The sequence below is a fragment of the Anas acuta genome, chromosome Z (genome assembly GCF_963932015.1).
Source record: "Anas acuta chromosome Z, bAnaAcu1.1, whole genome shotgun sequence".
In the NCBI taxonomy this organism is placed as follows: Eukaryota; Metazoa; Chordata; class Aves; order Anseriformes; family Anatidae; genus Anas; species Anas acuta.
In genome coordinates, this window is record NC_089017.1 from 5,853,005 (window position 1) to 5,875,167 (window position 22,163).

General features: G+C 60.5%; 2 protein-coding genes across 11 annotated transcripts in view; both read right to left on the reverse strand.

Moving 5' to 3' along the window:
* Positions 1-26: 26 nt before the first annotated feature.
* Positions 27-16,185, reverse strand: LOC137848679 (sushi domain-containing protein 1-like). 8 transcript variants are annotated; one of them, XM_068668028.1, is made up of 15 exons: positions 15,345-16,179; positions 12,013-12,240; positions 11,415-11,669; positions 10,939-11,175; positions 10,275-10,517; positions 9,720-9,950; positions 8,999-9,289; positions 8,800-8,897; positions 1,922-2,114; positions 1,725-1,836; positions 1,373-1,619; positions 1,230-1,269; positions 838-943; positions 710-756; positions 27-582 (listed from the first exon to the last, which is right to left on the reverse strand). In XM_068668028.1, exons 1-14 carry the CDS (start codon positions 15,445-15,447, stop codon positions 714-716), a joined length of 2,427 nt encoding a protein of 808 aa, XP_068524129.1. In that variant the 5' UTR covers positions 15,448-16,179; the 3' UTR covers positions 27-582; positions 710-713. The 8 variants fall into 8 exon arrangements, with proteins under 8 accessions (XP_068524129.1, XP_068524134.1, XP_068524131.1 ...); XM_068668033.1 differs by lacking the exons at positions 8,800-8,897; positions 8,999-9,289; positions 9,720-9,950; positions 10,275-10,517 and adding exons at positions 2,862-2,959; positions 3,164-3,448; positions 4,066-4,308 and having other exon boundaries at positions 15,345-16,185; XM_068668030.1 differs by lacking the exon at positions 9,720-9,950 and having other exon boundaries at positions 15,345-16,182.
* Positions 16,186-18,148: 1,963 nt separating this feature from the next.
* The window catches only part of LOC137848678 (uncharacterized), a 29,338-nt gene continuing 25,323 nt past the window's right edge, over positions 18,149-22,163 (reverse strand). For all 3 annotated transcript variants that reach the window (XM_068668024.1, XM_068668027.1, XM_068668026.1), the window contains 8 exons: positions 20,568-20,760; positions 20,371-20,482; positions 20,019-20,265; positions 19,870-19,909; positions 19,462-19,564; positions 19,282-19,328; positions 19,064-19,135; positions 18,149-18,881 (listed from right to left, as the gene is read on the reverse strand). In XM_068668024.1, the coding sequence (XP_068524125.1) occupies positions 18,772-18,881; positions 19,064-19,135; positions 19,282-19,328; positions 19,462-19,564; positions 19,870-19,909; positions 20,019-20,265; positions 20,371-20,482; positions 20,568-20,760 (924 nt within the window). In that variant the 3' untranslated portion in view covers positions 18,149-18,771. The remainder of the gene's footprint in view (positions 18,882-19,063; positions 19,136-19,281; positions 19,329-19,461; positions 19,565-19,869; positions 19,910-20,018; positions 20,266-20,370; positions 20,483-20,567; positions 20,761-22,163) is intronic.

A 22,163-nucleotide genomic window follows, 5' to 3' on the forward strand; every position in this document is an offset into this window, starting at 1 on the left:
GGGCAAGGAGACGACAAGGCAGGAGCTGTAGTGGGGCAGGCAGTCCCCTCCAAACCGCATTTATTGGTTGTCTGGACAGAGCAGGCAGAGCAGCAAGGGCAGTGTAGTCACACCACGCTCGAGCAGAGCCCTGGGTTTGGCTGGATTTCAGCACACGGAGGCGGAGAGGGGTGGGGAGCCCAGGGCATGGCAGGAGCACAGGCTGTCCCTCAGCCCAAGCTTCAATCTGAGTCAAAGGATGTGTCCTGTTCCTGCTTCCAGGAAAGCAAAATCAAAGTCTAGAAAAGGGAACTGCAGAAAGCCTCATGAAATAGTGCTGGGCCTTTCAACAGCAAGCAAAAGCTGGGGAGTGGAGGGGGTCGGGGGAGAAGAAGCTGGCGACCCTCCGTGGCTTCCTACTTTCCTCCTGCTCTGCTGAACTGGATGGGACCCCCAGTGCTGGTGATGGTCGCAGGAGAGCCGGGTGCCCAGCAGCTGGCAGCACTGATCCAGGGACGACCACCCCGTCTCTGTGGCCATTGCCCAGTCCTCTGGGACAGGCAGGGGCTGTGAGGACAGCTCTCCAGCCTGGCCACCGTGGGGCTGGGGCAAATGGGGGTACCTGTTAGAGAATGGGGTGAGCAGATGTTCCTCCTGAGGGTCAGCCCCACCCAGGAGAGCTCTGCTTTGTGATGATGTGATGACAGCCCAGGGAATGGCATTTTTCTACCTTTTTAATTGTTGTCCTTAGCTTTGATGGGAACATCCTTCCTTCTCCTGCAAGGACAAAGGGCAGTCGTGAGTGACAGGCTGGTGTCACCCAGGGTCCTGCTGAACCAAAGTCCCCAACCAACGCACCTGGACACCACGAACCACACGATGCCTGCACACAGGAGCAGCAGCAATATCAGCACAACCACCCCGATGACGATCCCGGTCCATGAGCCAGGGGGCTGCCCTGCAACTAACACACAGCCAGCAGTGGGTGCCACGCATCTCAAATGGCCCCAGCCATGGCAACGAATCTGTGCAAGTGTATAGAGGTGTCTGTGCACTCATGTACTGTGTGGGATGGAGGATCACAGCCACTTATGAGAAAACAGAGGTGTCCTGTGCCCCTCAAGGAGCTCCTGCACTCACCAGCCCCTGTCCACAGCAAGATGCCAGGCTGGGAAAAGGGAGGACGTGGCAGAGAGCCTCGGGTACAGGGCACGGGATGAGCCAGCCCCTCCGCGGAGGAGTCCACTTACCCATAGAGAAGCTGTAGCACACGCAGGTGAACGTCTCCTCCTGTTGGGAGAAGCAGAGTTCAGAGCAGAGGGCTGCCACCCAGGGCCACCACGTCCCCTGACAGCAGCGTCCCCAGGGAGCTGCAGCCTCCGGCCATGGGTACCTGCTGGGAGCGCCGCTCAAGGCGCAGCAGGGCGGTGTAGTCCCAGCCCGAGCGCAGGGGAGCGTTGTGGAAGCCGTGCCCACGGGTCCCATCGCCCAGCACAAAGTCCGTTTGGGCACTGAGGTTGAGCACGGCGGCCACATAGGTATCGGGTGGGTGGCTGGCATTGAAGGGCTGCGGCTCCCCTGAGCAGGCATCTTCCAGCGCCGTGCCGTTGTGCGTCGCAGCCACGAGGAGCTGGTGCTCGCTGCAAGGCAGGGCTGTGAGACGGGGATGGGGACAAAGAGCTGGAAGGAGGCAGCTGCAGGTGTGAGCGCTGCTCGGGGCTGTGCAGAGCAGGGGCTGCACTCACCTGGCCGCCCCGGGGACCCAGGGGATGGGGCGGAGGCGAAGCACGGCCGTGCCCTGGGAGGGGGAGATGTCGCGCACGAGGCGGGAGCTGGCATCAGGAGGGGCTGCGGTGTCTGTGCAGGAAGAGCCGGGGACGAGCATCAGCAGGAGGCCCGGTGAGGCAGGGCAGGGCTGGGGGCAGCGCACGCACACCCTTACCCGAGACGTTGCTCTGAAAGTCGCCCAGCAGTGCTGCCCCGGCCCCGGCAGCCGTCAGGCCCCGCACGGCCACCGTGTATCTGGTGCCAGGGCCGTGCGCAGGCAGTGGGTGCTCCGTGACGGAGCTGCTCAGCTTCAGCCGCTCGACCTGGAGGAAGCCGCCGTCCTGCGGGCCCCAGGCAGTGACGTTCAGCTGGGGACAGGACACGGAGCTGGAGGGGAACGTGCCCAGCACACAGCCAGCCACAGCCCAGCAGCGCCTGCAGCTGGGAAGCTCCCAGAGAGACGCCCCGGGAGCCTTGGCCCCACGTGTGGACCTCAGCGCAGACCGGAGGAGACAGGGGGGAATTTGGGGCCAGCACTCGAAGCAAGAGCAATCTGCTGCACCACAGACACCCCTGCAGCAGCAGCAGCTGCACATGGAGCTGCTCAGAGCACTCTTCTGCTCTCCAGGCTGATTTCCAAGGCATCCTCAGTGAGGCTGCATCACATCCAATCCCCACGGGGAGACTCCTACAGGTTGGGTGCTGCACTGGCCCCCTTCCTCCTGCTCCCAGCACTGCACACCACAGCCTTTCCTGTGCCACAAACCAGAACTAAGGCCCCTGAGGCACAGGAAAGCCCATGAGACTGCGCCACAAGACACGTCACAAGGTGCTGCACACAGAGCCCCAGCGTCTGCCAAACCACAGGCTGTGCAGAGCTGGGGAGGAAACCCCCTGGCACCCACAGCCCCTGCAGGCAGCACAGCAGCAGGAGAAACATGAGAGGGAGGCAGAAATGCTCAAACGTATCACAGCAGCTAGAAAATCAGCCAGCGGGATGGATCTCAAGGTCCTCAAGGATTTCCCACGGTCTGCCCGCCCGCCTGTGCCCAGCACCCACCCTGAGGCACCTGACGAAGCGCAGGGCCCACGGGCAGCCCCCACTCCCCTGGTACCTGGTACCCGAGGATCTCCCCTTTGCAGGAGGGCAGCGCCTGCCACCGCAGCGTCCCCGTACTGGCATCCAGCCACAGCCGCTCCGGCTTCTCTGGCACTGGAAGCACAGCGAGAGGGGGTCAGGCACGGGGACGCCCACCTGGGGCTGAGCCCGCAGCTGGGTGCCCGCGGCTCCTGGTGCCAGTGGGGACAGGGTGCTCATGATCAGCTGCTGGGTGAAGAAGGCATTTATCTGCCTCCCCCACATGTGAAACAGTCCAGGAATGTCCCTCCTCTCTTGGACTCCCCTGTGGACACCCACCTGTTTCTTTTGTCCTGATCACCCATTTGAACAGGATGGTGCTGGGGGGCACTGTGATGGTGACGCTGTAGTCAGTGAAGGGCTGCAGGTGGTCACAGGTAAATGTTCCATTCTGGCCATGCAGCATCTCCTGTGCCGTGACCTCCTCAGCCTCACAGGGAGGGGAGGAAGTCCCTGCCAGCCTGCATGTGGCCTGCATGCGCTGGCAGGCATCGGGCAAACTGCAGGTCCAGTTCAGTTTGATGCTGGTGGTGAAAGCCTCCCAGGTCCCAGGCACGAAGACCTCTGTGAAGGAAGCATAGAAGAGGGTCACTGCCTTGCCTTCCCTTCCCCTGGCACCCTTGCAAGGTGCTGCGGCCACAACCCTGCTCCCACCCTGCAGCGGGGAGAGGAAGCCGGAGGTGACACTGCCCACAGCAGGTCTCCAGCTGCAGAGCTGGAGGAGTTCAGACAGGAACAAATGCGGTTGAGTGTGTGGGCTACCATTGCTCAAGGCAATCTTCACTACTGAGTCATAACCCAGCGGTGTCAGTGTCACCCAGCAACGCTGTGTTCAAACAGACTGTGCTCCTAGACCCAGCCCTTCCTGGCTGTGCCCATGCCACAGGAGAAAGGTTCCCTGGCACACTACGGTGAGGGATGGAGCTGCGGGACACGACGTGGAGCAGCTCCTGCAGCACGACCCCAGGAAGGGGATGAGGGCAGGAAGGGTCAGCTCCAGCCACTGCCCCCGGCCGGCTGCCGCAGCCCCTCCTGCCGGGACCCTCGGGCACAGAGGCTGCCACCAGGCACCACTGAGAATCCAGGGCAGGCGCAGGGGCTGCCTCCCACTGCCTTTGGCATCTCCCCCTACATCCCCCAGCACTCAGGGGCCCCAGGAGAGCTCCTGGCACCTCTCTTACCCACACACTGCACCATGGAGCGAATGCGGGTCCAGGCACCTCCCGTGCCCTTTCCCTTCCAAACTTCTCTGTACACAGGCTTCCCAGCGCTGATGGACTGGACTTCTCTTGAACATTTGATGTGGGTCAAAGATGGATGTAAACCCTCGGGGCAGCTCAGCGTCACTTCTTCGTTCTCCTTGTACACCTCCTGGTCTGGTGCCAGACGGAGCCTTGGGTCCCACGAGGGCTTTCGGCACGTTTCTGGCAGAGACAAAAGCAGGTGAGACACCTCCTGCTCCCAGGGACACTGCCCCCTCCATGGAGCGTGACAGCCCAGAGCTCACAGAGGCTTTCCCAGCACACTGAGCCTTGCTGCCCTCCCTCCCCAAACCCAGCTGCACCCCACCCTGCTACAGGCATCGCCTCCAGCCCCTGCGGTACAGCTGCCGCGTGGTGCCGCTGGTGAAGATGCTCGCCAGAATTGCAGCTGAAAGAGCAGAAAAAGCTTCTCCTGCAGAGAGGAGCGGGCACTTCTTACCTGGTTCCCGGGGTGCTCCTTGGGTCTTGGGACCAGTATCTTCCTGTGTTCCCAGCAGCGGGACAAGGACCAGGAGGAAGCTCAGAGCCAGCAACTGCAGGGCCATGCTAGCATCCAGAGCCCGGGCACAACTCAGCCCTCAGCCCCACTTGCTGCCTCCAGGCACTGGCAGCTGTGATTGCAAGAATTGCAACCAGAGGAAGGAAGCAGCCGCATGAGCAAGTCGTATGTGGTGAAAGAGCCTTCCTCTTTGAGGAGGGATCCTCCCATCGGTGTCAGCACTGCTGCCTTTAGCTGCTTTCCTTCCCCAGGGACACCCTGGCACTGGCACTCCCCAGAGCCCCAGCCACCAGGATCCCAGAGCTTCACCCCACAGAGCTCCTTGCTGCCAGAGCGTGTTCACCAAACGCCACTCACGTTCCTGAGGCTTCTGCCACACGCTTCCCAAAGCCTCTTTTAGGAGATGTCACAGGTCACAGCACTTCCCCTCAGTAATCACAGCTGTTTGATGTCTTCCAAGACACGGTTAGAAGAGCTGGCAAGAGCCAGGGGTAGGAAGGAGAGGGGAACTGAGAGGAGTCCCTCAAAACCCTCACACAAAGCTCCTTCAGAAAGACACGGCCAACAAACACCGCGTGTTGCCCTTCCCCTCAGCTCTGTCCCCAGCTGCCTCCTCCTCCTCCCCCTCAGCAGGGAATATTGTCTGTCCCCATCCAACCAAGCACCCTGCCCTCCAGTGCCAGCTGAATGCCTCAGGAAACCCTCGGAGCTGCTCAATCCTCCCTCCCACTCCTAAGCACTACTGCTTTTCTCTTCCTCCAGAAACAGGCCCCCAGCCGTGTCCTGGGGATCACTGGGATGTTGTCTGTGGAAGACAGCCAGCTCTGCTGCTTCTTCAAACGGCCCCGTTCACCACCAGGCTCTGAGCCCTGCTCTTCAGCCCGTTCATCACCCAGTGCAGTGTGAACATGCTCAGCCCATCCTCCAGCAGTGTGCTGCTCAACAAGGAGAGCCTCTGGGCTGACCTTCCATGTCTGGGATGTTCCAGGCCCTGGTGTCCGGGGGGGAATAGGGAGGACAGAAAGCAGCTCCTCACCACAACCAGAGCTCTGAAGATCCTCAGGCGTGCTGCTGAGGGGTCTCAGAGGAGCTTAGGAAGGACAGCTCTGAGCTCATTCCCCACGTCCTGCGGGAGATGACTTGAGCCACAGGGGAAAAGAGTTGGGCCTCCATCACCACGCAGGCAGACAGCCCGCTCACAGCCTTCTGCAAACCACAGGCCTTTATTGCTTGTCCCAACAGAGCGGGCAGAGTGGGGTAAAGCATGTGGGCACCCAGGAGGTGGAAGGAGCACAAACCGCCCCTCAGTTTCCCCACCTCACAAACCCGCTCATTCCCCGTTGGCTTGAGCCCACTCTTTCCCTCTCGGCCCGATATCCACGGGGAGCAGCTCCAGCAGAGCACGCAGGCCACACCAACAATGTGCTTGGTCCCAGAGGCTGGACACACTCCCTAGGATGAGGGGCAGATGCATCCAGAGCACTGGAGGACACCCAAAACCTGAGAAGGACCTGGGAGTGATGGTTGATTGTCAGCTGAATATGAGCCAGCAGTGTGCTCAGGTGGCCAACAAGGCCAACGGCATCCTGGCTTGTATCAGAAACAGTGTGACCAGCAGGGCTAGGGAGGTGATCGTCCCCCTGTACTCGGCTCTGGTGAGGCCGCACCTCGAGTACTGTGTTCAGTTTTGGGCCCCTCGCTAAAAGAAGGACATGGAGGTGCTTGAGCGGGTCCAGAGAAGGGCAACGAAGCTGGTGAGGGGCCTGGAGAACAAGTCCTATGAGGAGCGGCTGAGGGAGCTGGGCTTGTTCAGCCTGGAGAAAAGGAGGCTCAGGGGCGACCTTATCGCTCTTTACAGATACCTTAAAGGAGGCTGTAGTGAGGTGGGGGTTGGCCTGTTCTCCCATGTGCCTGGTGACAGGACGAGGGGGAATGGGCTTAAGTTGCGCCAGGGGACTTTCAGGTTGGATGTTAGGAAGAACTTCTTTACTGAAAGGGTTGTGAGACACTGGAACAGGCTGCCCAGGGAGGTGGTGGAGTCACCATCCCTGGAGGTCTTTAAAAGACGTTTAGATGTAGAGCTTAGGGATATGGTTTAGTGGGGACTGTTAGCGTTAGGTCAGAGGTTGGACTCGATGATCTTGAGGTCTCTTCCAACCTAGAAATTCTATGATTCTGTGAAAACACACCTTCGCTGGCACAGGCCGTGGGCAGCTCCTGCCCTGTAGCAGAGGGTGCTGGTGACAGACGAGAGAGGAAATGGGAGGGGAAACAATAACCCAGCACAGGCTGTAAGAGGTCCTGCTTACAGCTGGGGAGCACCAAAACTCGAGAAAGGGCCATGAGGAGGCCTCCAAAATGCCAGGCCCCATGGGGTAGGAGAAGGCCCAGGAGCACCCAGTGCCTCTTCCCACGGTCAGACTGGGAAGCCTCTCGCACCGCTGCCTGTCCAGGCAAGGCCAGGAGGGCTGAAGAGGGCAGTGTCTTCGTGCCCTTAAAGAAATGGCTGCAGTCCTCTTGCTCTGGTTGCCCGGACGAGACCCCCAGTGCTGGTCACAGTCACACGAGAGACGGGGTCCTGGCAGCCACCAGCACTAAGCTGGGGTCGTCCTCCCTGCGGTCTCTGCTCTCTGACACCCGCAGTGGTCTCCCAGCGTCCTGCGCAGGGACGGGGACGGTCGCTCTCCAGCCCGGCCACCTCTACCTGCGGACACCAACAGCACCCAGGGCAGAGGCTGATGCCAGCCCTCGGCAGAGCTCACGCTGCCACAGCTGTGAGGGTCTGAGACAGGCCGGAGCGCTGGGCACTGCCTGGCACCGCCACGGCCCTTTCCTCGGGTCGCTCTCGACCCTCTGCCCCATACGTGTGTGGGGGCCATCTCCTACCTGCTTCTTCTTCGGCCAGAAACCTCTCCTTGATCACACAGTAGTGGTCCGAGTTTTCATAGGGCTGGAGCTCTGCAGGGGACAAAACAGCGTGAGGGACCCAGGGCTGCAGGAGGAGGAGCAGCGCAGACCCGGGCAGGCAGCGGCACAGGGTCCGTGGGGCTCTCCTGGCAATGACCTGCCCTCCTTATACCCTGGCCCCGCTGCCGTGGCCCTACCTGTGTAATGGTCCTCCTCGGCTTTCCTGGGCAAGGCTTTCCTCCTCCTGGGAAGGCAAAGGGGTGTCCTGAGGCTGGGCAGAGGCTGATGGGGCTGCTGACTTGCAGACCCAGCCAGGAGCCCACCAGCCAAGCCACTGGAGGACCAGCTGAAGCCCTCATGGAACCCAGAAAAGGGTGAGAGCAGTGCAGAAAGCCCCCTCTGTCACCAGCCACCCTGTTAGCCCAGCATGGCCTGAGGCAGAGCAGCGACTCTGAGTTCCCTGCCTACTCACCTGCACATCACAAAACCCAGGATCCCAGCAAGAAGCATGACCATCGCTGACAGCACAGCCACCACAGTGACCGCAGTCCATGGCCAGGGGCCTGGAGGCTGCCCTGCAAAGAAGCACACAGCCAGCAGTGGGTGCCACAGCCGGGGCCATTCACCCAAAGCCTGGCATTGGGTGTCAGTCTGGAAGAACTTCCAAGCCAGTCTGGACAGCACGACTGGGCTCCACAGCCAAGATCCACAGCCTTAGTGTTCTCTGGCTGTGAGCCCCAAGGGTCCCTTCAGGCAGGGCTGGGCACCATCTTCTGTACTGGAAGAGAGGGGCCAGCTCTGCTCACACAGACCCGAGTAGGGGCTGAAGCAATGCCACAGCTCTGGGGCCAGGACACTATCTTGTATGGCACAGGGTGGACAGACAGACACCAGCCTAAGCAGGCCCATGGCACAGAAACCTTTACCCAAGACACTGGGTTGAAATTCCAGGTAGGAAGCATCCCCGGCACCAGCAGCCGTCAGGCCCTGGACTGTCACTCTGTACTTGCTGCTGGGCATCTGACGAGGTGGCGTGTACTGGGTGACAGAGCTGTTCACTGTCACCTGCTGGAATTCCAGGAAGCTGCCGTCCTGCGCGCTCCTGGCCGTGACGTTCAGCTGCAGGAAGGACAGGAGCTGATGGGGACCAGCACCCAGCTCCCACCTGGCCCCGAGGGGGATGGCAGGGTCCTGATCTCACCACAAACACCCCTCTCCCTGCTGCCTGCATCCCACTCCCCTGGTACCTGGTACCCGAGGATCTCCCCTTTGCAGGAGGGCAGCGCCTGCCACCGCAGCGTCCCCGTGCTGGCATCCAGCCACAGCCGCTCTGGCTTCTCCGGCACTGCAAGCACAGTGAGACGGGGTCACGCACAGGGACACCCACATGGGGCCGAGATTTTGGGGACAAAAGAAAAGATACCTTGACAGGCATGGGACACTTACCTGTTGCCTTTGTCCTCAGGAGCCGTGTGAACAGGATGGTGCTGGGGGGCACTGAGATGTTGACACTGTAGTCAGTGAAGGGCCGCAGGTGGTCACAGGTAAATGTTCCATTCTGGCCATGCAGCATCTCCTGTGCCGTGACCTCCTCAGCCTCACAGGGAGGGGAGGAAGGCCCTGCCAGCCTGCACGTGGCCTGCATGCGCTGGCAGGCATCGGGCAGACTGCAGGTCCAGTTCAGTTTGATGCTGGTGGTGGAAACCTCCAAGGTCCCAGGCACGACCTGGAAGGCCTCTGTGAAGGAAGCATTGAAGAGGGTCACTGCCTTGCCTTCCCTTCCCCTGGCCCCCTTGCAAGGTGCTGCGGTCACAGCCCTGCTCCCACCCAGCAGCAGGGAGAGGAAGCCGGAGGTGACACTGCCCACGGCAGGTCTCCAGCTGCAGAGCTGGAGGAGTCTGGATCACTGGAAGCTGGGCGTGAGCTTTGCATCACCTCTCAGTGCTCGAGGCAACTGCTGGTGGGAGCAGACCCCTGGCTCCGTCCCCTTGCTGCCTGGCAGCGGGCTCAGCCCCTCGGGAGGGAAATGCTCCCACGGGCGCTGGCCCTCTCGCCACAGAGCGCACCCGCACCCGGCTGGCAACCTCCATGCGTGCCTCTGAAACAGGGCCAGCAGCACTCTGCCATCGGGACCACCCTTCCCTCTTAAATGCACCGCCTCACTCACCCTCGCACAGCCAGTAATCTTCAGGCTGCCAGTAGTCAGTGCCTTCATTCAAAACCCAGGACGCCTGAAGAGTTGGAGAGCTTTCGCCTGGGATATCTACACAGGCCATCTCCATGGCAGGAGGCCAGTACCCTTCAGGGCAGCTCACCATCACCACTTCATTGAGGACGTAGGATGCCATGTCTGGGACAAAGATTAATCTGGGGTCCCAGCGGGGCTTCTGGCATTTTCCTGCACCAACAAGAAGGGAAGGTGCTAGCAGGGCGGGGGCTGGCCATGCAGGGCAAGGCAGGGGACGTGGCAGGAGATCCCTGCCCTGGCACACTACAGTGAGGGATGGAGCTGTGGGACACGACGTGGAGCAGCTCCTGCAGCACGGCCCCAGGAAGGGGATGAGGGCAGCTCTCCAACTCTGCAGCCACCAGCCCCCTCCCCACCCAGGCACCCCTGGGAATCCAAGGCAGGCACAGGGGCTGCCTCCCACTGCCTTTGGCATCCTCCTCTATATCCCCCAGCATGCAGGGATCCCAGGAGAGCTCCTGGCACCTCTCTTACCCACACACTGCACCATGGAGCGAATGCGGGTCCAGGCACCTCCCGGGTCCTTTCCCATCCAAACTTCTCTGTACACAGGCTTCCCAGCGCTGATGGACTGGTCTTCTCTTGAACATTTGATATGTGTGAAAGATGGCTCGAAACCCTCAGGGCAGCTCAGCGTCACTTCTTCATTCTCCTTGTAGACCTCCTGCTCTGGTGCCAGATGGAGACTTGGGTCCCACCAGGGCTTCTGGCATGTACCTGGGCAAGCAAAAGTGGGTTTAGTTGGGGTGTGGGTGATGAGGTGGGGCAGGGTACCACCAGCTATCAGCAACCACCAGCAGTCCCTCCAGACACCAAAGGGAGACAGAAGGAGAGCCGTCCATGTGCCATGACAAGCCCCCCAGCATGCCTTGCTGGGACGGAGGGGGCTCCCCTTGTCACTTGCCCACAAAATCCCTTCTCCACCCCATTTCCATGCTTGCGCATTGCCTCCCACCACATCCCACAACCGGCAGCTTCCCAGGACAATCCCACCTGCAGCAGGAGACCCCCTGCAGCCGCTCCCTGGAGCTGACCCCAAGCCCAGTTCAGGCTGCCCTTCACCTCGCCGTGCCTTGGCACCAGAGGAGCCGCAGGGCCACGGGGCTCCAGGCGAGGCACCTCCTGTCACCCCACTTACTGATGCACGTTGTGGGGCTCTGAATGAGGACCCATTTCCCCGACTCGTTTTTCTGTGTCCAGGTGCCCTTGTGCTCCCCTGTAGCCACAGCCCGAGGTCTCCATGCACATTTAGCCTGCTGGAAGGGGAGCAGGGAACCCTCTGGGCAGCTCAGCGTCACTTCTTCGCCCTCCTCATAGACGTCCCGCTCTGGTGCCAGACGAAGGTCAGGGTCCCACTGGGGCCTCGAGCATTGTACTGTCAAAGGCAAATTTGTGTGAGAGCGGGGACAGGAGGCTCGGGGAGGCCAGAACCAAGGCCGTGAGGAAACCCGAGGGGTGCTGAGCCCAGGACAGCAGCATCACAGGGACCAGTGGGGAAGGAGGGTGCTCTGAGGGGGAAGCTCCTCAGCAGCCAGCAGGGCACCGCAGCGCCAAGCAGGGGCTGGGGCGGGAGTGTGAGGGCAGAGAGGGGACGGGGAGAGCTGCCCCACGTACCCACGCACGCTACGGGCTCCTCAATGCGGGTCCAGGCACCTCTGCCTCTCCTCCCCCACCAGCTGTCCCCATAGACAGGTTTTCCTGAAGTCACTCCTTGAAATTTCCTCACACATTTGGCACTGGTGAAGGAGGGCTTGAAACCTTCAGGGCAAGACAGCCTCAGTTCCTCATTCGGTGTGAGCCTCGGTGTGTAGTTGCCTTTCTTTGGGACAAGCTCGATCCTTTTGTCCCACTGGGTTTTCTGGCATGTTTCTGCAGAGGAGAAAGTGTGACAGTCCTCCTTGGGGACAGGGTGTGGGGGCAGGAGGGGGCCGAGGCCATCGGCACAGCCCCTGGGTGCGGGACAGGAGCCCCGCGGGGCTGTGAGGTGCTCAGAGCAGCAGGGCTGAGGGCAGGATCTGGCCACAGCTCAGGCAGGGCAGAGGCAAGGCCGGGCCCCGCTGGGGGCTCCTGTCCCGGCCCAGCTCGGGGGCTGCTCCCAGCCGGGGCCATCCCAGAGCCGAGCCCGAGGCATCCCACGGGCACGGTGAGACGCCAGGGGCCCTGCTGATAGAGAGGAGCCTGTGGCAGGGGAGAGCTGCTGCCTCCGACTCACCTGTGCAGGCCTGGTACATTTCAATGTGATGCCACCTTCCCTGCTTGTCCTTCACCTCCCAGGCATATTCCCAGCCATATTCCCAGTCTCTCCATGCAACACATCTGATCACAGCGAGAGGAGGATAATCCTCAGTGAGGCAGCTCAGTGTCAGCTCCTCCCCGTTGTCATAAGATGTCTTCTCTGGGACAAAGCGGAGGCTTGAGTCCCACTGCGGCTTCGGGCAAACTGCACAGAGAAGAAGGAGAGCGTGTCAGTGGGATGGGAAGAGCCAAAGCTGATGGACCTCTCCAGGGGTTTGTGCCTCGTTGCAGGGCACATCCCGGCAGAGGCAGGGGTAACGCTGCACAGCACGTGGGGCTGGCCCCTTCCTCCAGGCTGGAGCTCCGGGAGTGCTCCGAGAGAGCAGGGAAAGGAGTACTGGGCTTCCAGCCCTGGAGGGATTCACAGCATGCCCGAGCACGGAGGCACTCAGAGACACACACCGGGGCCATGCAGAGAGCTGCCCATAGGCCCCAGACACAATAAAGCGTCCAGGTGAAGCTTCAGCGAGGCCAACACAGTGCAGGAGGGCAGCTGGCAGGCTTTGAGCAGCAGGAGGTGAGGTTGGTGTTTCGGGAAGCTGTGCTGTGGAGCGGGAAGTGGCAGCACGGGGCAGCATGCAGCTCACAGCCGGGGTGTGCGGCCCCACGGGGCTCCTCCACGGCCTCCCTTGGGCTTTCGCTGCCCCAGGATTATCCTTGAGCCCCTTCTGGCAGCTCAACTCCACTAACACAAACTGTTTGAACTGAGCCTCGTTCTACCTAGCGCTGGGCATTGCTGCTATGGCTCCTGGGCGTCTGCGAGTGAATCATGGCCAAACAGAGCCAGCCCTGCAGGAAAACATCCCCTGCAAGCTTCTCCGCCTCCCTGCTGGGCACAACGGGGCTGTAAGAGCACGAGGCCTTGGTACAGGCCTTGAGTAAAGCTCTGAGCAGTGTGCCGCGGGTCTTCCACTGTCCCCTGGCCTGTGCCCCTCTCCCTGATTGTACCCCGTGTAATACACCCTAAATGTTTGTTCATTGTCTTTTGTATTAGAAAAGCAAGGAGTTCTGTTTGAGGAGCGGGAGTTGCGAAAGCTCCCTGCTGAAGGAAGGAGCTGTAGAATGCTTGGCTAGACACTATGAAACTTCTTTTGCTTAATGTAAGAAAAAAGAGAACCCCTTCCCCTTCTCTCCTTCTGCATCTCAGTTGCCTCTTGTGTTCAAAGACACTGTTGCAAAGCTCAGGTAACCACCTCCTGATAAGTTGCTAAAGTAGTGTGTCAACATCCTGCCTTCCTGTCTCACGCTGGGCCAACATGACCAAATAAAAAAAGAAGATGAACCACAGCGCCAAGGAAGACCAAGGCCTTCATCTTCACGACCACCAGAGGGACAGAGACGACCCGCTAGCAACAGTGCGCGCAGTCACAGAACATACCAGGATGTGCTGCGTAATCTCAGAGTTACCGAGACCTAAAAAGGGACCCTGGCGGGGGTGAGGTGCGCGCCGTTGGCAGAGCAGAGACTCCCCGGCCACCCAGCGCTGTTTTGCTTGCTGTTTGCTTACTCAGTAAATTCCTTTCTATTGTTAATGCGATGCTCTCTGAAAATTAATTAAGGGGGCAACTTATAACACCCCTCACGTGCCTGCAGGGCTGCCCGTGCCTCTGGGAGTGGCCAAGAAGCGTTCGTGTTTCGATTCCTTTTTCACAAACACCAAGGTGCAAACTCAGCAATACCGTCTCCGCTGCAGGCAACCCCAGAGTTGTCCTAGGACGGTCGGGTGACCGAGACGTGCAGAGCACACACAGGACAGCTTGGGTGGAGGATTTGGGAAAGGGGCAGGGGGATGTCTTCTGCTGCGGGCTTTGCCCTTGGTTTTCCAGTGATGGCGTGCTGTGCTCACACTCCCTGTCCCTCCAGGGGCACAGCTCGCCTGGCCTATGCCATGCAGCACAGACCCTTCTGTCCCCCACCTGGCCTGAGTTCAAATCAACACCCGAAAAAAAACAGTCCCATTTTGGGGCCCTGGTGACAGCCAGGGTCCTCGACTTGCGGGCTCCTCCAGCGTGTGCCAGCCCAGGGACATACATGTACATACAGCAGGTCCCTACAACGTGAGCACGTGCTAACTGAACATTTGTTGCCCCCCAGCTGCAGCAAGGTGAGTTTAGAGACAGCCTCCAGGTCAGATGGATGCAGAACAAGGCAGGGCGATGGTCCCCAGAGCTGGGCTCAGGCCCCAGGCCGTGCTGCCCTGGATGGGTTCACCACCTCCTGCAAGCTCAGATAGCACCTGGCCCTCCCCGCACGCAATTAACCGGCTCTGCTGCGATTAAAATGTCAGTCCCACTTCCCAGTTCTGCTGACGGACGCTGGAAATAGCAAAACAACCTCGATCTGCTCTTAGAAAGCGAGCCTTGCCGCGAGGTACCCCTGTGGGCTTGGCTCTCCACCCTCTCACCCCGTCCCGGGCTGCAGCCCCTGCTGCTGTACAGGGGGAGCTGGGGGCTGCCTGGTGCTGGGGGGCTCACCCCACCACACTGTGACCGATGCCCTCATGTCCCTGTGTCGTGGTTTAACCCGGCCGGCAGCCAAACACCACGCAGCCGTTTGCTCACCCTCCCCCCTCCCTCTCTGGGACGGGGGAGAGAAATGGAAAGTGAAGCCCGTGAGTTGAGATAAAGACAGTTTAATAAGACAGGAAAATAATAATAACAAAAATAATAATAACAATAATAATAATAAAAATAATAATAATACAATGGTGATAATAGGAAAGTAATAATAATATGTACAAACAAGTGATGCACAATGCAATTGCTCACCACTCGCTGACCGATGCCCAGCCTAACCCCGAGCAGTCCGGCCCCCTCCCCCCGGCTAGCCACCCCTATATATTGTTCAGCATGACCCCAGATGGTATGGAATACCCCTTGGGCTAGTTTGGGTCACCTGTCCTGGGTCTGTCCCCTCCCAGCTCTTACTGCACCCCCAGCCTGCCCGCTGGCAGGACAGAGCAAGAAACAGAGATGTCCTTGGCTTAGTATAAGCACTGCTCTGCAACAATTAAAGCATCGGGGTGTTATCAGAACTCTTCTCATCCTAAGCCAAAACACAGCATTCCACCAGCTACTAGGAAGAAAATTAATTCTGTTCTAACTGAAACCAGGACACCCTGGCACGGACATCGCCTCCAGCCTCTGACAGAGCTGCTGCGTGCTGCCTGTGGGGAAGGGACACGGCAGACACGCAGCAAGGGAGCAGCAACACTTTCCTCTCGCAGGGAGAAGAGCGCCCACCTCTTACCTGCCTGTCGGTGATTTTCTCTGTAACCGGCCTCATCCCTTTCCATCTTTTCTGCTGCCAGCAGAGGCGTGAGGGCCAGGAGAAGGCTCCAGCGCAGGGCCATGCTGCCTTCTCCCCCCTGGCAGGACCGAGGGCTCGTCCCGCCGGCTGCTGCTCAGCGCCCGCCCGACTGCGAGATGTGCAAGCAGCGAAAGGAAGCAGGCAGGCAGAGCGGCTGCATGCGGGGCGAGAGGCTTCCTCATTGGAGAGGGAACCTCTGCCGCTGTCAGCACTGCTTTCGTTCCTCGGAGCACCGGGGCAGCTTCGCACCCGTCTCACAGCCCCGCAGCTCTCTGAGTGCTGGCCGGAGAGGTTTTGGGGGCTCTCTGTGGGAGCAGCCACGCGACACGACGCCTGAGCTGCCCCCTCGGGATGGGCAGCAGCGGTCCCAGAAGGACGTGTGAGCAGCCTGGCTCTCCAGGACTTCTGCGGGAAGATGGAGCTTCCACGCTCAGTAGAGTCATGCAGAGACTACGTCAGCACAACTCTCCCTCGATTAATATCTGAAAACTTGGAAATAATTGTGGAAAAAGGCCGCCAAAAGGGCATTGACGGTCTTTGTGAGCTGGTGGCGCACGCTTGGGCAGGAAAGCCGAGGTGCTGAATGGGTGCTGGAGCACAGGCTGAGAGCAGATGCTGGGTGACATGCTGGTGACAGCCACGGGGACCCGCAGTGTGGGTGCCATGGCAGTGATCCCAGGCCTGAGAGCCTGTCTGGTGGTAGGAGCCTTAAGGTGTTTTGTTTTCTCTGATGGAGACTTTGGAGTCTTTCAGTGTAGAGGCTCAAAAAACGTTTATAGAGCTGCAGAAGCAAAAAGCAAACCACATCAGTAGGAATGAAGTAACCCTTTTGGGGGAATCGTTGGAAAATAACTAGGAAAATTCCATATGTCAGAAAAAATCCCCCCTCCCCCAAAAATAAAAACCCACATCCCAGTACCGCAGCCCCTCCTGTGGGGACCTTCGAGCACAGAGGCTGCCACCAGCCCCCTCCCCGCCCAGGCACCCCTGGGGATCTAGGGCAGGCGCAGGGGCTGCCTCCCACTGCCTTTGGCATCTCCCCCTATATCCCCCAGCACTCAGGGGCTCCAGGAGAGCTCCTGGCACCTCTCTTACCCACACACTGTACCACAGAGCTCCTTGCTACCAGAGCGCGTTCACCAAACGCCACTCACGTTCCTGAGGCTTCTGCCACACGCTTCCCAAAGCCTCTTTTTGGAGATGTCACACTCACAGCACTTCCCCTCAGTAATCACAGCTGTTTGATGTCTTCCAAGACACGGTTAGAAGAGCAGCCAAAAGCCAGGGGTAGGAAGGAGAGGGGAACTGAGAGGAGTCCCTCAAAACCCTCACACAAAGCTCCTTCAGAAAGACACGGCCAACAAACACCGCGTGTTGCCCTTCCCCTCAGCTCTGTCCCCAGCTGCCTCCTCCTCCCCCTCAGCAGGGAATATTGTCTGTCCCCATCCAAGCAAGCACCCTGCCCTCCAGTGCCAGCTGAATGCCTCAGGAAACCCTCGGAGCTGCTCAATCCTCCCTCCCACTCCTAAGCACTACTGCTTTTCTCTTCCTCCAGAAACAGGCCCCCAGCCGTGTCCTGGGGATCACTGGGATGTTGTCTGTGGAAGACAGCCAGCTCTGCTGCTTCTTCAAACGGCCCCGTTCACCACCAGGCTCTGAGCCCTGCTCTTCAGCCCGTTCATCACCCAGTGCAGTGTGAACATGCTCAGCCCATCCTCCAGCAGTGTGCTGCTCAACAAGGAGAGCCTCTGGGCTGACCTTCCATGTCTGGGATGTTCCAGGCCCTGGTGTCCGGGGGGGAATAGGGAGGACAGAAAGCAGCTCCTCACCACAACCAGAGCTCTGAAGATCCTCAGGCGTGCTGCTGAGGGGTCTCAGAGGAGCTGCAGAAGGACAGCTCTGGGCTCATCTCCCACGTCCTGCGGGAGATGACTTGAGCCACAGGGGAAAAGAGTTGGGCCTCCATCACCACGCAGGCAGACAGCCCGCTCACAGCCTTCTGCAAACCACAGGCCTTTATTGCTTGTCCCAACAGAGCGGGCAGAGTGGGGTAAAGCATGTGGGCAGCCAGGAGGTGGAAGTAGCACAAACCGCCCCTCAGTTTCCCCATCTCTCAAACCCGCTCATTCCCCGTTGGCTTGAGCCCACCCTTTCCCTCTCGGCCCAATATCAACGGGGAGCAGCTCCAGCAGAGCACGCAGGCCACACCAACAATGTGCTTGGTCCCAGAGGCCGGACACACTCCCTAGGATGAGGGGCAGATGCATCCAGAGCAATGGAGGACACCCAAAACCTGAGAACGACCTGGGAGTGATGGTGGACAGTCGGCTGAATATGAGCCAGCAGTGTGCTCAGGTGGCCAAGAAGGCCAACGGCATCCTGGCTTGTATCAGAAACAGTGTGACCAGCAGGGCTAGGGAGGTGATCGTCCCCCTGTACTCGGCTCTGGTGAGGCCGCACCTCGAGTACTGTGTTCAGTTTTGGGTCCCTCGCTACAAGAAGGACATGGAGGTGCTTGAGCGGGTCCAGAGAAGGGCGATGAAGCTGGTGAGGGGCCTGGAGAACAAGTCCTACGAGGAGCGGCTGAAGGAGCTGGGCTTGTTCAGCCTGGAGAAGAGGAGGCTCAGGGGCGACCTTATCGCTCTCTACAGATACCTTAAAGGAGGCTGTAGTGAGGTGGGGGTTGGCCTGTTCTCCCACGTGCCTGGTGACAGGACGAGGGGGAATGGGATAAAGTTGTGCCAGGGGAGTTTTAGGTTAGATGTTAGGAAGAACTTCTTTACTGAAAGGGTTGTGAGGCACTGGAACAGGCTGCCCAGGGAGGTGGTGGAGTCACCATCCCTGGAAGTCTTTAAAAGACGTTTAGATGTAGAGCTTAGGGATATGGTTTAGTGGGGACTGTTAGCGTTAGGTCAGAGGTTGGACTCGATGATCTTGAGGTCTCTTCCAACCTAGAAATTCTATGATTCTGTGAAAACACACCTTCGCTGGCACAGGCCGTGGGCAGCTCCTGCCCTGTAGCAGAGGGTGCTGGTGACAGACGAGAGAGGAAATGGGAGGGGAAACAATAACCCAGCACAGGCTGTAAGAGGTCCTGCTTCCAGCTGGGGAGCACCAAAACTCGAGACAGGGCCATGAGGAGGCCTCCAAAATGCCGGGCCCAGGAGCACCCAGTGCCTCTTCCCACGGTCAGACTGGGAAGCCTCTCGCACCGCTGCCTGTCCAGGCAAGGCCAGGAGGGCTGAAGAGGGCAGTGTCTTCGTGCCCTTAAAGAAATGGCTGCAGTCCTCTTGCTCTGGTTGCCCGGACGAGACCCCCAGTGCTGGTCACAGTCACACGAGAGACGGGGTCCTGGCAGCCACCAGCACTAAGCTGGGGTCGTCCTCCCCGCGGTCTCTGCTCTCTGACACCCGCAGTGGTCTCCCAGCGTCCTGCGCAGGGACGGGGACGGTCGCTCTCCAGCCCGGCCACCTCTACCTGCGGACACCAACAGCACCCAGGGCAGAGGCTGATGCCAGCCCTCGGCAGAGCTCACGCTGCCACAGCTGTGAGGGTCTGAGACAGGCCGGAGCGCTGGGCACTGCCTGGCACCGCCACGGCCCTTTCCTCGGGTCGCTCTCGACCCTCTGCCCCATACGTGTGTGGGGGCCATCTCCTACCTGCTTCTTCTTCGGCCGGAAACCTCTCCTTGATCACACAGTAGAGGTCCGAGTTTTCATAGGGCTGGAGCTCTGCAGGGGACAAAACAGCCTGAGGGACCCAGGGCTGCAGGAGGAGGAGCAGCGCAGACCCGGGCAGGCAGCGGCACAGGGTCCGTGGGGCTCTCCTGGCAATGACCTGCCCTCCTTACATCCCAGCCCTGCTGCCGTGGCCCTACCTGTGTAATGGTCCTCCTCGGCTTTCCTGGGCAAGGCTTTCCTCCTCCTGGGAAGGCAAAGGGGTGTCCTGAGGCTGGGGAGAGGCTGATGGGGCTGCTGATTTGCAGACCCAGCCAGGAGCCCACGAACCCAGCATGGCTTGAGGCAGAGCAGTGACTCTGAGTTCCCTGCCTCCTCACCTGCACATCACAAACCCCAGGATCCCAGCAGACAGCATGACCATCGCTGACAGCACAGCCACCACGGTGACCGCAGTCCATGGCCAGGGGCCTGGAGGCTGCCCTGCAAAGAAGCACACAGCCAGCAGTGGGTGCCACAGCCTGGGTCATGAATCTGCAATGGCCCCAGTGATGGCAACGAATCTGTGCAAGGGTATAGAGGTGTCTGTGGGCTCATGTACTGTGTGGGATGGAGGATCACCTGCACTTATGAGAAAAGAAAGGTGTCCTGTGCCCCACAGGGAGCTCCTGCACTCGCCAGCCCCTGTCCACAGCAAGATGCCAGGCTGGGAAAAGGGAGGATGTGGCAGAGAGCCTCGGGCACAGGGCATGGGGTGAGCCAGCCCCTCCGCAGAGGAGCTCACTTACCCACAGAGAAGCTGTAGCACACACAGGCGAACGTCTCCTCCTGTTGGCAGAAGCGGGGGCAGAGTTCAGAGCAGAGGGCTGCCACCCAGGGCCACCACGTCCCCAGGAGCCGCGGCACCCAGGGAGCTGCAGCCTCCGGCCACGGGTACCTGCTGGGAGCGCCACTCGAGGCGCAGCAGGGCGGTGTAGTCCCAGCCCGGGCGCAGGGGAGCGTTGTGGAAGCCGTGCCTGCGGGTCCCGTCGCCCAGCACAAAGTCCGTTTCGGCACTGAGGTTGAGCACGGCGGCCACGTAGGCATCGGATGGGCGGCTGGCATCGAAGGGCTGTGGCTCCCCTGAGCAGGCATCTTCCAGCGCCGTGCTCTTGTGCGTCGCAGCCACGAGGAGCTGGTGCTCCCTGCAAGGCAGGGCTGTGAGACAGGGATGGGGACAAAGAGCTGGAAGGAGGCAGCTGCAGGTGTGAGCGCTGCTCGGGGCTGTGCAGAGCAGGGGCTGCACTCACCTGGCCGCCCCGGGGACCCAGGGGATGGGGCGGAGGCGAAGCACGGCCGTGCCCTGGGAGGGGGAGATGTCGCGCACGAGGCGGGAGCTGGCATCAGGAGGGGCTGCGGTGTCTGTGCAGGAAGAGCCGGGGACGAGCATCAGCAGGAGGCCCGGCGAGGCAGGGCAGGGCTGGGGGCAGCGCATGCACACCCTTACCCGAGCCGTTGCTCTGAAAGTCGCCCAGCAGTGCTGCCCCGGCCCCGGCAGCCGTCAGGCCCCACACGGCCACCGTGTATCTGGTGCCAGGGCCGTGCGCAGGCAGCGGGTGCTCCGTGACGGAGCTGCTCAGCCTCAGCCGCTCGACCTGGAGGAAGCCGCCGTCCTGCGGGCCCCAGGCGGTGACGTTCAGCTGGGGACAGGACACGGAGATGGAGGGGAATGTGCCCAGCGCACAGCCAGCCACAGCCCAGCAGCGCCTGCAGCTGGGAAGCTCCAGGAGAGACGCCCCGGGAGCCTTGGCCCCACGCGTGGACCTCAGCGCAGACCGTAGGAGACAGGGGGGAATTTGGGGCCAGCACTCGAAGCAAGAGCAATCTGCTGCACCACAGACACCCCTGCAGCAGCAGCAGCTGCACATGGAGCTGCTCAGAGCACTCTTCTGCTCTCCAGGCTGATTTCCAAGGCATCCTCAGTGAGGCTGCATCACATCCAATCCCCACGGGGAGACTCCTACAGGTTGGGTGCTGCACTGGCCCCCTTCCTCCTGCTCCCAGCACTGCACACCACAGCCTTTCCTGTGCCACAAACCAGAACTAAGGCCCCTGAGGCACAGGAAAGCCCATGAGACTGCGCCACAAAACACGTCACAAGGTGCTGCACACAGAGCCCCAGCGTCTGCCAAACCACAGGCTGTGCAGAGCTGGGGAGTAAACCCCCTGGCACCCACAGCCCCTGCAGGCAGCAGGAGTGTATTGGGTTTATGTGGAAAGGTTTGGTAGTGGCGGGCTGCAGGGGTGGCCTCTGTGAGAAGAATGCAGAAGCTGCCTCATGTCAGATAAGAGCCAGTTTCAGCTGGCTCCACAGGGACCTGCTGCTGCCCAGAGCTGAGCAGGAGTGATGTTGTTTGTGCCCCTATGAGAGCAGAGAAAGGGAAAAACAAGCTGCACCTCACAGCAGCTGGGAGAGAGGAGTGAGAAGCAGCCCTGCAGCCCCCAGGTGAGTGCAGCAGGAGGGCAGGAGGTGCTCCAGGCAGGCAGCAGCAGTTCCCTGTGGCCTGTGGAGAGGCCCCCGGTGGAGCAGGCTGTCCCCCTGCAGCCCATGGGTCCCACATGGAGCAGATCTCCACGCTGCAGCCCCCCCATGGGTGGAGGAGCCCCCGGTGGAGCAGGTGGATGTGGCCTGGAGGAGGCTGCGGCCCATGGAGAGCCCCCGCAGGAGCAGGCCCCGGGCCGGAGCTGCAGCCCGTGGAGAGGAGCCCACGCAGGAGCAGGGGGTCTGGGGGGAGCTGCTGCCCGTGGGAGACCCGTGCTGGAGCAGTTTGCTCCTGGGGGATGGACCCCGTGGGGTGGAGCTGTGTGGGAGCAGTGCTTGGAGAGCTGCTGCCTGTGGGCAGCCCCCGCGGGCTCATTTTGGGAAGGCCGGCATCCATGGGAGGGACTCCACGGGGAGCAGGGGCAGAGAGGGACCTCAAGTAGCAGTGGAGACAAAGCGTCAGGGACTGAACACAGCCCCCATTGCCCGTTCCCTTGTGTTGCTCAGGGAGAGGACACAGAAGAGGGTGAAAATGGGGGGGAGGTGTTTTTAGTTTGTTTT